This window comes from Lepus europaeus, chromosome 22, assembly GCF_033115175.1.
Source record: "Lepus europaeus isolate LE1 chromosome 22, mLepTim1.pri, whole genome shotgun sequence".
Classification (NCBI taxonomy): domain Eukaryota; kingdom Metazoa; phylum Chordata; class Mammalia; order Lagomorpha; family Leporidae; genus Lepus; species Lepus europaeus.
The window spans coordinates 1,852,107-1,863,732 of NC_084848.1; the positions used below are offsets into that span (position 1 = coordinate 1,852,107).

Consider the following 11,626-nt stretch of genomic DNA (forward strand, 5'->3'; position numbering starts at 1 on the left):
GGGTCAGGGAGTGCCTCCTGGGGTACGTCTGGCTGGTTCCTGTGCTCTGGGACTCTCCGAAATGCTGCCCCTTGGCATCCCATTGTGACAATCACGGCAGACTGCTACACAGCCCAGGGTCAGAAGCTGACCTGTCGGGACCAGAGTGGGCCCTAGAAGCACCCCAAGGGATCAGACCGGGGAACGAGGGTGAGCCGTGGCTGGCCCAGGGTGGCTTTGTCCTTTAGGCCTGGCTCTCCTAGTGTGGAGTGCACGTGTGGTGAGTGTGGGAACAGTGAGGCCGCATCCCACCCTTGTTCCCCACACGCTCTGGTTTGAGGGTGAGCTGGAACAAGCTCAGGCTCCACCCCCAGGCTCCGGGCAGCAGGCGGTCTCCAGGCTGGGGTGGGAGCTTCCAGCAGGGCCCTGGTATGTTGGGGGTGTGAGAGGGCTGGGCAGAGGCCGGTGGAATCGGGGCGCTCACGTGTCTGTCAGAGCCCAGGGCCACCCCGCGGGGCTCACGCTCCTGTCCCCACCCCAGTGATCGTCCGCGCCGCTGACTGTAAGAAAGTGCACCAGATCGAGCTTGCTCCCAAAGAGAAGATGGTCGTCCTCCTGTGTGGCCGCAGCCACCACGTGCACCTCTACCCGTGGTCCTCCCTGGATGGAGCAGAAGGCAGCTTTGACATCAAGCTCCCGGAAACCAAAGGCTGCCAGCTCATAGCCACGGCCACCCTGAAGAGGAGCTCTGCGACCTGCCTCTTTGTGGCCGTGAAGCGGCTCGTCCTCTGCTATGAGATCCAGAGGACTAAGCCCTTCCACAGAAAGTTCAGTGAGCTCGCGGCCCCCGGACATGTGCAGTGGATGGCCGTGTTCAAGGACAGGCTGTGTGTTGGCTACCCTTCTGGGTTCTCTCTGTTGAGCATCCAGGGAGACGGGCAGTCTCTCAACCTGGTAAATCCCAATGACCCCTCGCTTACGTTCCTCTCACAACAGTCTTTTGATGCCCTTTGTGCTGTGGAGCTCAAAAGTGAGGAGTACCTGCTTTGCTTCAGCCACATGGGACTGTACGTGGACCCACAAGGCCGGAGGTCACGCATGCAGGAGCTCATGTGGCCTGCGGCTCCTGTCGCCTGTAGTATGTATATGTTTTCTGTTGCCATACCCCTGCTGCTGCTTTTCACCTCGACAGTCGGCTGTGTTCTATTTTGCTGTACTTGTCTTCCAGTTCCCTTAGTTGTCGCTGCGGAAGTGTCAGGAGCGGTGGGCTCCCTGGGCCCCACCGTGCAGCGTGTATAGACAGCATGTGTCCACGTGGCGTGGGTGGGCGTGGTGGGCACCCAGGGCCTCCCCTCTTGAGCAGTTCCTGCTGCTCAGCACCTGTTGGTGGAAGGAGAAGGCACCTGGCGTTCTTGGCCCAGCATAGAAACAGCTCAAGGTGTCCGGTGGCCAGTTCAAGTCTGGGGTCTGGGTTCCAGCCCAGTGCCTCTCGGTCAAGCATCTGGAAATCGGTGCCGTCACTTAGTGTGCTTAGTTCCAGACTCCTCTGTGGACGGGGACGCCCAGCAGAAGCCAGAGCCCTGATCCGTCTGGGAAGCTAAAAGCCAGCACCACCTGGGGTCTGGGCTCCACGCTGAAGCCTTAAGCCCCAGGCTTGCACTGGTGAATTCAGAGGGGCCTGCGTCACCACATCAGGCGGGCAGAAGGCCACAGTGGGCAACGTCTGTGGGGCTGTGGGGCAGGGAAGGTGGCTGGGGTCAGGTGGGTGTTCACCTTTCCTGAATTACCTGAAGTGAAATGCTTGGGTCTGTCTGCTGCTGGCCTTGCCAAGCCGGCAGTGTCCCCGGGGACTGGGACTGACACCCAGCCTGTGAGTGAGCTGGCAGCCCCAGTGTGCAGCGCAGGCAGGAGAGGGACCACACCCCATCATGGCAGCCAGTACAGGATGCTGGCCTTCGTGGGAGCAGGGTCCTTCCCCTGCACAGAAGGCTGAGGGCCGAGAAGCCAGCAGGGCCCTAGCGACCCAGACGGACACCAGATGTTCTTGTGCCCTCCACTGCTGAGGGTCTTTTCGCCCCCGCCCTGAGCACAGTAGATGCCAAGTCCGTTTGTTTACTTTTATTTATCTGAATAGGAGTAGAGAGATGAGAGAGGTCTCCCATCTGCCAGTTCACTCTCCTCATGGCCACAACGGCCAGGGCTGGGCCAGGTCAGAGCCAGGGCCTGGAGCCAGTCTGGTCTCCACGTCGGGGGCGGGGTCCCAAACACTTGGGCCCTCACTGCTGCCCCCAGGGTGCCCGCTAGCAGGAAGCTGAAACCAGGAGCAGGGCTGGGGCTCAAGCCCAGGAACTCCGGTCAAATGCGTCCGTCTCCGGGCAGGTGCTGACCGGCGCACCTTGCCCCAGAGCTTCTGTAACTGGTCTCGGCTGCTCCACAGCCACGTCCCGCTTGTAACTGTAGTCGAGGTTTTTCTCTGGCTGTGAGTGGATTGCTCTGTCGGCAGAGTGAGCCCGGGGTCAGTTTTCCGTGGGTGCTCAGAGAGGGCCTCACGGGCTTGTCTATGAAATGTCACTTCTGAGGCGGTCTGGTAACCAGTTAAGCATCTCCTTTCTATCTACCAAAACCGGTTTTGTTTTCTTGTTTATTAAAGGGGGGTGGCGTGGGGGGAGGCTGGTCGCACAGCCTGATTGGAATCGACGTAGGAGGCTGGCTGCAGAGGCCTGGGAAGAGGAAGACGGCAGTGCTGCAGCTCGGAAGGGGAAGTGTCCTTGTCGTGTTTGTTCAGACCGCACACGGGACGCCGAGAGGGGCCTAGAACATTCCCCCAGGACCTGCTTGCAGCTACAAGGGGCGCACGGGGCTGAGCTGTAGTCCACTGTGGGGCTTTGGGTGCCTTCCCAGGAGCCTGGTCCCTGCGTCTGAGGGAGGGGTCAGCTTCCCAGCAGGGCAGTCAGCCGCCTCGGAATTTCACACGGGCTCAGCCGCAGGACACTGTCTGAACCCTGGGCCAGGGCAGAAGGGTTTGAAGGTGCGCCTCGGGGGCACCCTGCCCAGCTCCAGGCCGGCTCAGGAGGGAGGCAGGTGAGGCCTGGAGCCTGCCAGCCGCTCACCTCGCCTTGCTCCATCTGGTCAGGTTGCAGCCCTTCCCACGTCACGGTGTACAGCGAGTATGGCGTCGACGTCTTTGACGTGCGCACCATGGAGTGGGTGCAGACCATCGGCCTGCGGAGGGTAAGGCCTCCGGGTGCCCTCCTGGGTGTGGGCAGGCGGGGCCCTGCCACCTGTGTCCCAACCTTGTCTGGTTCCCTGTGCAGATAAGACCACTGAACTCCGATGGCTCCCTCAACCTCCTCGGCTGTGAGCCCCCACGCCTGATCTACTTCAAGAGCAAGTTCGCGGGTAGGCCTTGCTCTGCAGGGAGCAGGAGGGAGACCTTTCAGATGGACTGGTCCCAGCTGTCTGCCGGCTGCTCCCCTCGCCCACCTGTCCTGCATCAAGGCTGTGGTGGTGGCTGCAGGGCCTGTGTCCCTCCTGCAGGTGCGACGCTCAATGTGCCCGACACCTCCGACAACAGCAGGAAGCAGATGCTTCGAACCAGAAGCAAAAGGCGCTTTGTCTTCAAGGTCCCAGAGGAGGAGCGGCTGCAGCAGCGGCGGTGAGAGTGGCACCCCGCTGGCCTGGCCTCCTCTCCCCTGGGAGCAGGTAGGCTGGAGTTGAGGGTTTTTGCATAGTCACAAATCTCAAAATGATCTTCTTTTCCCCAGAGAGATGCTCAGAGATCCAGAATTGAGATCCAAAATGATCTCCAACCCAACCAACTTCAACCACGTGGCACACATGGGCCCCGGCGACGGCAGGCAGGTGCTCATGGACCTGCCTCTGGTGCGTGCCCGGGGACACAGCCCTCACCCAGGGTGTCCATGCAACCTTGTCCCCACCAGAATGCCCTCATCTGTGTCTTTAGTGCTGTCCTCTAAGGAGACAGCTGTCAGCGTGCACACACATTGTCCTTCATTACGTCAGCACTGTTTTCTATAGGATTTCACTTGGGCTGCTTTGGTTTTTGCCACCCTCGGCCCTGTTTCGCTCATCATGACTCGGGCTGCCTGCACCTGGCCCCCTGGCCCATCTCATGAGCCGTTCTCTCCCCAGAGTGCTGTGCCCACTGCCCAGGAGGAAAAGCCTGGCCCTGCTCCTGCCGGCCTGTCCCGGCAGCCTCCGTCTAGGAACAAGCCCTACGTCTCATGGCCCTCGTCAGGTAGGGAGGGGCCGCCACACAGGCTGCATCTGGAGTGGGGAGCCAGGTTCTGAGTTCAGCTTTGATGGTGACCCCCTAAGACGAGCGCTGCCTGTGTCTCCTAGGGGGGTCGGAGTCCGGGGTGACAGGGCCTCTGAGAAGCATGTCCGACCCTGACCAGGACTTCGACCGAGAGGTAAGGCGCATGTGCCATGGCCACGGTGCTTGGCCCTCCCAGCAGCCCCTGGGTCCTGGGGCTGAGGGTGAGGGTGGGAAGAAAGGAGGAAGCACTGGGCAGCAGGCGATGGGCGCCAACGCCTCATGCCCACCGAGGCCTCACTGCTCTGTGCCTCAGTTTCCCCTATGTGGGGGGGGTGTGAGATGCAGGCGAGTGGGCTACGAATTGCCCAGCAGAGGGTGTGAGAGCCCGCTCTGCAGGTGGCAGCAGGGCCGCTGTGTGTCACACCCTTGCCTGTCTGGTGCTGCTGAGCCGTGGCCTCGCCCAGAGTCGGGAGTCTGAGCGGCGTCGGCTGCAGGTGCCGCTCGCTGGCGCTGATCTCCCCGTGCTTGGTCACGCAGAAATCTGTACTTTCTGTGCAGTCTAGATTCTCCTTTTCAGCGAAGACGAATGCTCCTGTAGACTCTTCGAGAGCTTTCCTGGACTCCTCTTCTGTCCTGGAGCACGCGTGTGGTGCTGCTCCCAGTGCACCGCCAGATGCCTCCTTCACACTTTACTCAGCGACCCTCGTACCCGTTCATGCAGGGAGTCGTGGATTTCCTTGCACTCTGGATTATGAATTGTTTAGTTAGACATTCATTGGAAAGGCAGAGTGACGGGAGGGAGAGACGGAGCCAGTGAGCTCCTGGTCCACTCCCTAGATGTGCTCAGCAGCCAGATGTGTGCCAGGCAGGCCCCCCCCCCCCCCCGTCCAGGTGCCCTAGCAGGGCTTAAGCCAGGGCGCCAGGACTCGTGCCGCCGCAGCCATTGTGCTCAGTGCGGGCTGGGCAAGGGGGCCCGCGCCTTTCTTTCTCTGCTGTCTTGCGAGCTGTGGTCAGGGCTGTTTATGCAGCCCCGAGCTCTGTGGTGGGAGGTTCCGCAGGCCTCTCTGAACGCTGTTGTCAGACCTCCAGAGGAGCTGCAGATGTGTGGTGCAGAGGTCACGTCACGGCTGGGACGCTCATCCCATCCTGGAGTCCTGGCTGCTCTCCTGCCGCTCCAGCTTCCCGCTGAGGCACACCCTGGGAGGCTGCAGAGGGTGGCTCAGGTGCTTGGGTCACTGCCACCAACATGGGAGACTGCTCTGGCTCTTGGCTTCGGCCTGGTGCAGGCATCTGGGAAATGCCAGTAGATGGACGACCTCTACCCCTCTGTTGCGCTGTCTGCCTTTTCAATGAAAATGAGTGGCATGAACAACACACAGGTGCCGTAACCCGTGTTAGCCCTGTGTTGGGGGAGAACCGGCTAGAAGTGACCTACGAGCTGACGGTGCCTGTGTGTGCCTGAGGGGGCGCCTGCCTGCCCAGAGTCCCAGCAAGGACCCTGTGTGCACGGCGGTCCCGTCTCCAGTCTGATCTGGCCAGCCTTTTTGTTGCCCATTTCTGAAAAGCAGGTTCTTTTACCTCAACAGTGAGAGGCCCCCATGCCTCTGCCCCAGCACCCCAGCTTTCCCACGCCCCCTCTGCTGAGATTAGGGAAGACATTGTCCCAGCGTGGGGCCAGCACATTCCCGGGCCTAACGTCCAGCCTAGAGCCACGGCGGCAGAGTCCTCACCACGACCCCCCCCCAGTCACGCGTCCACTTCACTCCGGGAGGTCAGCCATCTTTCTGTGGCCACCCCTGCTGTGTTTTACTTTGTCATGAATCAGGCTGTGTCACAGGCTGAGTCCTCGTCAGGGCGCTGGGTTGTGTATGCTCCGCCCTGACCGCGTGTGCTCCTCTCAAACTGGGGGGACACGCACATGACACAGGTGGCCACCTCCTTAGCACCGAGCACAGCTCCATTGCTCCAGAGTAGAAGCCCCACCCATAAGCACCTTCTTCCTCCGTCCCCAGCCCCCACACCACCACTGACCTTCTGCTCTGTCACACACTGGGGTGCCTGGCCTTTGTGTCTGGCGTCTTCCTCTGGACGAGCACCACATAGTGACGTGTGTCAGGACATCACTCCTCTCTGTGTATGGATGAGTTTTTCCGTTCTCCCACAGGTAGACTTTTGGGCTGACCCCACCTCGGGTCCTCGGGAACGTGTGTCTGGGCACCTGTGTCCCCTGTGTGTATGCACTTCCCCTGCGGCAGGCGGAGTGCAGCTCCTCCATACCCTCCCTGGCACTTCTCTCCTTTCTTAGTGGCTGCCCTGTGGGTGTGCAGTGGTACCCGGCTGGGCCAGTCTGAAGCCAGGAGCCTGGAACTTTTATTTATTTAAAAGGCAGAGTTAGGCCAGCGCCGCAGCTCACTAGGCTAATCCTCCACCTGTGGCACCGGCACACCGGGTTCTAGTCCCGGTCGGGGCGCCGGATCCTGTCCCGGTTGCCCCTCTTCCAGGCCAGCTCTCTGCTGTGGCCCGGGAGTGCAGTGGAGGATGGCCCAAGTGCTTGGGCCCTGCACCCGCATGGGAGACCAGGAGAAGCACCTGGCTCCTGCCATCGGATCAGCGTGGGGTGCCGGCCGTGGTGGCCATTGGAGGGTGAACCAACGGCAAAGGAAGACCTTTCTCCCTGTCTCTCTCTCACTGTCCACTCTGCCTGTCAAAAATAAATAAATAAATAAATAAATAAAAATAAAAGGCAGGGTTACAGAGAGGCAGAGACAGTGGTGGAGAGAGAGCTCTTCCCTCTGGTGGTTCACTGCCCCATTGGCCGCAACGGCTGGAGCTAGGCCGATCCGAAGCCAGGAGCCTAGAGCTTCTTCCGGGTCTCCCACGTGGGTGCAGGGACCCAAGCACTTGGGCCATCTTTCACTGCTTTCCCAGGCCATAGCAAAGAGCTGGATTGGAAGTGGAGCAGCTGGGACTAGAACCGGCGCCCATATGGGATGCTGGCCACAGCGCTGGCCCCTCAAAGGTTTTCATCTACCAGTTTAGGTGCTTAAGCTTCTATATGTAGCCCACTGATGCATGTCGAGTTCATGTTTGTATGTGGCATGAGGTAGGATTCCAGCTTCGGTCTGTGTGTGGACGTCTAGCACCATGTGTTTAAAAGTCTGCTCTCTCCAATGGATGATGCTAGCCCTCTGCTGAAAGTCAGCTGCCTGCAGGCACACGCGTCTGGACAGGGCCCTTCTAGACACAGGCTCCCTCATCTCTCAGTACTGGGGGCTGCTCCGAGCTCCCTGTGACCCCAGCCTGCGAGCACGCTCGCCCTCCTCGTGTTGCGGCTGTCTCTGGCCTCCTTGGGCACGTCCATTCCTGGATGTTACTCTTCTGGACATTGTAGACAGTTCCTTTTCAGGCTGTTCACTGCTGCTCTGTGGTGACCTTGAAGCTGCACTGCTGGCTCGAGCAGGCTTTGGCAGATGGGTGTTTTCTGTGTGTGTTGAGGTTTCCTCCCTGTTGGCCCGGTTGCTCTGGCCAGACTGGGGAGAGCAGTGTCCTTGTGTTGTTCCTGAGCGAGGATGGGGCCGTGGGCTTCTCAGGAGTGCTGTCTGTCGTGTGTCCGGACTCTGACTGTGGACTTGATGGCTGTGTGTGGCCGTCTCATTTCCTCCACGTGAGCAGCTCGCTTGGGGAGGAAGAGACAGTGCAGCACCTAGATGGGCAGGCGGCTCTCACGTGTCCCCTCTTGTTTACAGCCCGACTCGGATTCCACCAAACACTCAACCCCGTCAAACAGCTCCAACCCCAGTGGCCCGCCCAGCCCCAACTCCCCCCACAGGAGCCAGCTCCCCCCCGCAGGCCTGGAGCAGCCGCCTTGCGATGCCTAAGGCCGCCAGCCCTCCACCACTGCCACGGGGCCGGGAGTCCGGACGGCCCCCAGCGTCAGTGCCAAGACTGAGCGGACCCTCCGGTGGTCACGGAAATGTAGACACGGAGATGGCGGAGACCTTTATGTCACAGTGGTCAGTTTTATGCTGTGTTGTTCATGGCAGCAGACCAGATCCTTTTCGGCACAGCTGTGAGGTGACACTGTTCGTTTGCACATGAAGGACCACACACCTCTCCCTCCCACACCCTCCCAAAAGGCACACAGAGCCGAGGTCGCCTCAGGAGGCGCTGATCCGGCAGCTCGCTCCTGGACGGCCTCCCTAACACCGCGGCAGAGTAGCGGGGAGGGTCACCCAGTCACTAGGAGTTTGAAGATGGGGGGGGGGGGGCGGATGCAGGTTAATCTGGCCTTTTTCCTCATGTGGTCATTGCATAGTCAGCTGTGGATGTCCTTGCTGACCGCCTGGTTATGGCGAGGCCTGGGACCAGGGACATGGCTTCCCTGCATGCTAGCTCCTGCTGGGTCACAACCACGAGGTAGCACCAGCACCTGCTGACGTCACTGGGTCCTCTGTCTGCACCCTGCTGGGCCGAGGGGAGGCCTGGGGACACCTGCCCCACCCCGCATGGCACCCTGAGCCCCATAGCATCCACCGCCAGACACACTCCTGCTTCCGGCCCCAGCCTGGGCGTGGCAGCACCCATGCGCACATTAATTGCGCTGCTTCCTGTAGCCAGTGTCGAGTGATCAAGTGTGTGGCCCTGTCTCTTTAAAGGCTTGTGACTGGCAGCAGACACAGCCTGTGCTCCCGCCCTCCACGTCTGGGGGCGGTGCTGAGTGCTGTGGCTGCCCGCTCCTCCTGGGCCTTCTGCTGGGGCGGGCACCTGCTGGGGGTTCTGGTTTTTAATTTTTTAATGTAAGTCTGAGTCTTTGTAATTATTGAACCGTGAGAACATTTTTGAACAATTTACCTGTCAATAAAGCAGAGACGGCAGTTTTAAAGTTCTCAGTGGTCTCCTGTGCCGAGGCTGTGCCCCGTGTCCGGGCTCCTGGAATTCCTTCCCAGAAGCCAGCTTGCCTGCCCAAGCTGTCCTCGCTCACGTACACCGAGGTCAGAAGCCACACACAAAGTCACTCGCAGCCCTGGGGCAGGAGCTGGTTCCCATAACTGGAGCTTCCACCTGCTGAGACCCAGGTTGGGGGTGTCCAGGGGGACACCTGCCAGGGCTGACTGGCCAGCTGCTTCTGCCAGGCCTCCAAGTCCCACTAGAGACTCAGGCAGGGATCAGTGAGAGACGCCGCGGGTCAGGGCAGGGGGACTGTCCCACGCACTCCTGCCCCCTCAGCAGCCTCATGGATGGGCAGGCCAGAGTGCACGGAGAGGAGCCAAGGGGTGGGGGTGGGGCTCTGGCCTGATGGGCCGAGGTAGCCTGAGATCTGCCACTCACGGAAGGCTCCGGCTAACCAGCGCTTCCTAAGAGGACAGCGGCACCGCCACAGGGGTGCACGGAAGCAGGAGTGCTGGCCGGGGCCACGGCTGAAGCACGTGGTCCCCCCATGGGAACGCAGTTTCTGCCTCCACAGCCCATGCTGGCCAGCAGTCCTATACCCTGGGCCGAGGCCACCTCAGTCAGGCTCCATGATCCTAGCCCAGAAGGAACATGGCAAAATCTAGGAGCATCCGCTGCCAAAGCTCTGCCCAGGAGCTCCTGTGAGCCCGCTTACTCCCACAGCTGCCCTTCCAGGGGCCGCCCGGCCTTTGAGGGGGCAGAGAACAGTCCCTGAGTGGTGGGAGCAGCACTGACCCCGCGCAGGCGAGGCAGCGCAGCTACAGCTCGCGGGCATCAGCGAGTGCCCAGTGCGCGGTGGTGAGGGGCCAGCGACACCTGACAACACAGCCTTGCCTGCTGTAGGACGCACGCAGTAGTTCACCACGAGACGCTGACCACCACACACCACGGCGAGCGCCACAGACGTGGACCACGAAGACCAGGAAGCCAACCATGGGCCCAGCCCTGAAAACCCAGACAAGTACTACGGGACCTTCTCTTCCTCAGGAGACCGACCGACTGGGCGCCAGGACTCTCGGTCACACAGAGAAGGCCCTTCTCACCACCGCCCTTCGTAGTCCGAGGGAAAGGCACTTCTGAGAGCCCCCGAGGGTCGCGGACCGCTGTCAGCCCGGGTCGGGCCCCAGCTCGGCTGGTCTGCCTGCTGGGGGCGGCAGCTGCTGACTTGCATTCTGGGCCCTCGCCTCGCGTTTGGGAGACCTGGATTTAGCCCTGGCTTCAGCCTGGCCAGCGTCGGGCTGTTGTGGGCGTCTGGGGGATGAAGCGCTGGCTGGGAGATCTGTCTGCTTTTCAAATAAACAGAATAAAAAATTTAAAAGAGAAGGCAAACGTGAAGGTTACATGTATACATGTGAAGAAGGAGCATGTATAGTTCTGGGTTCTTTCCTCTGCTTACGTTGACTCCGCTTTTTCATTTAGAGAAACTAAGGGGCCGGCGCTGTGGCGCAGCGGGTAAAGCCTCTGCCTGCAGCGCCGGCTTCCCATGTGGGCGCCGGTTCCACCCCCAGCTGCTCCTCTTCCGAGCCAGCTCCCTGCTGGTGCACCTGGGAAAAGCAGAGGAAGACGGCCCAAGTGTTTGGGCCTCTACACCCACATGGGAGATGTGGATGAAGCTCCTGGCTTTGGCCTGGCTCAGCTCCGGCCATTGCAGACATTTGGGGCATGAACCAGTGGATGGAAGCTCAAATTCTGCCTTTCAAATAAATTTTAAAAAATTAAAAATCGGACAAAGCCTATTTGCAACTTTTTCCTATGGCATTTTGGCAAAGATGGGGGAAAACCCTCAAATGAATGGTTTTGCGATTTACAGTAACTCCACAGCAACCCAGCACATAGGAGTCCCCCCTTGGGGAAATGAAAGTTTAGCCTGGGCTAGCAGTGGCCAGGGTGGTGGAGGAGTAACGTGGGACGTGCGTGGGACGCCTGGATCCTGTTAGTCCCTGCTAATGCACCTGAGACAACAGAGCTGGTGGCTCCACTACTGCACCCCCGCCTCCCAGGGGAGACCAGGACAAAGCTCCTGGCTCCTGGCTCCAGCCTGGCCCAGCCACAGCTGTTGTGGTCATCTGAGGAAAAACTAGCAGATGGGTCACCCCAAAAATGCCTTTCATATACATAAATAAATTTTAAAAATAGCAATCTACAAGGAAAACCCTAGGTGAATGTAAAAGTGACTCTCAAACACTTCTCAGAACGACCCTCACGACCTTGGCCGACACCTAGCACTCACGTCAGTAGTGGCTCTATCTGGCACAACAATGGCCAGGGAAAAACAAAACAACAGAAACCGTTTCTAAGCTTTTCCCACCTGTGCTGATGACTCGAGTAAAGCAACTGTGGGGAGTGTGCTCACTGGACTTGAGGTCTGCACGTGTGCAGGGACTGGCTGACCTGAACCCACCCAGGACCCCTGTCCGT

At 60.0% G+C, this 11,626-nt stretch overlaps 1 protein-coding gene across 6 annotated transcripts in view; it reads left to right on the plus strand.

The window, feature by feature from the left end:
• The window catches only part of CDC42BPB (CDC42 binding protein kinase beta), a 99,998-nt gene extending 89,059 nt beyond the window's left edge, over positions 1-10,939 (plus strand). The window contains exons 30-37 of one of the 6 annotated variants that reach the window (XR_009864793.1): positions 521-1,117; positions 3,113-3,210; positions 3,294-3,378; positions 3,517-3,634; positions 3,744-3,836; positions 4,132-4,237; positions 4,342-4,412; positions 10,052-10,140. Coding sequence is in view for 4 of the 6 variants with exons in the window: in XM_062181143.1 (XP_062037127.1) it covers positions 521-1,117; positions 3,113-3,210; positions 3,294-3,378; positions 3,517-3,634; positions 3,744-3,861; positions 4,132-4,237; positions 4,342-4,412; positions 10,052-10,288 (1,430 nt within the window). In the remaining 2 variants the exon portion in view is untranslated. Of the gene's footprint in view, positions 1-520; positions 1,118-3,112; positions 3,211-3,293; positions 3,381-3,516; positions 3,635-3,743; positions 3,862-4,131; positions 4,238-4,341; positions 4,413-8,004; positions 8,221-10,051 lie in introns of those variants that run through there. The other 5 variants (XR_009864792.1, XM_062181144.1, XM_062181143.1 and 2 more) reach the window with 5 other exon arrangements.
• Positions 10,940-11,626: the final 687 nt, after the last annotated feature.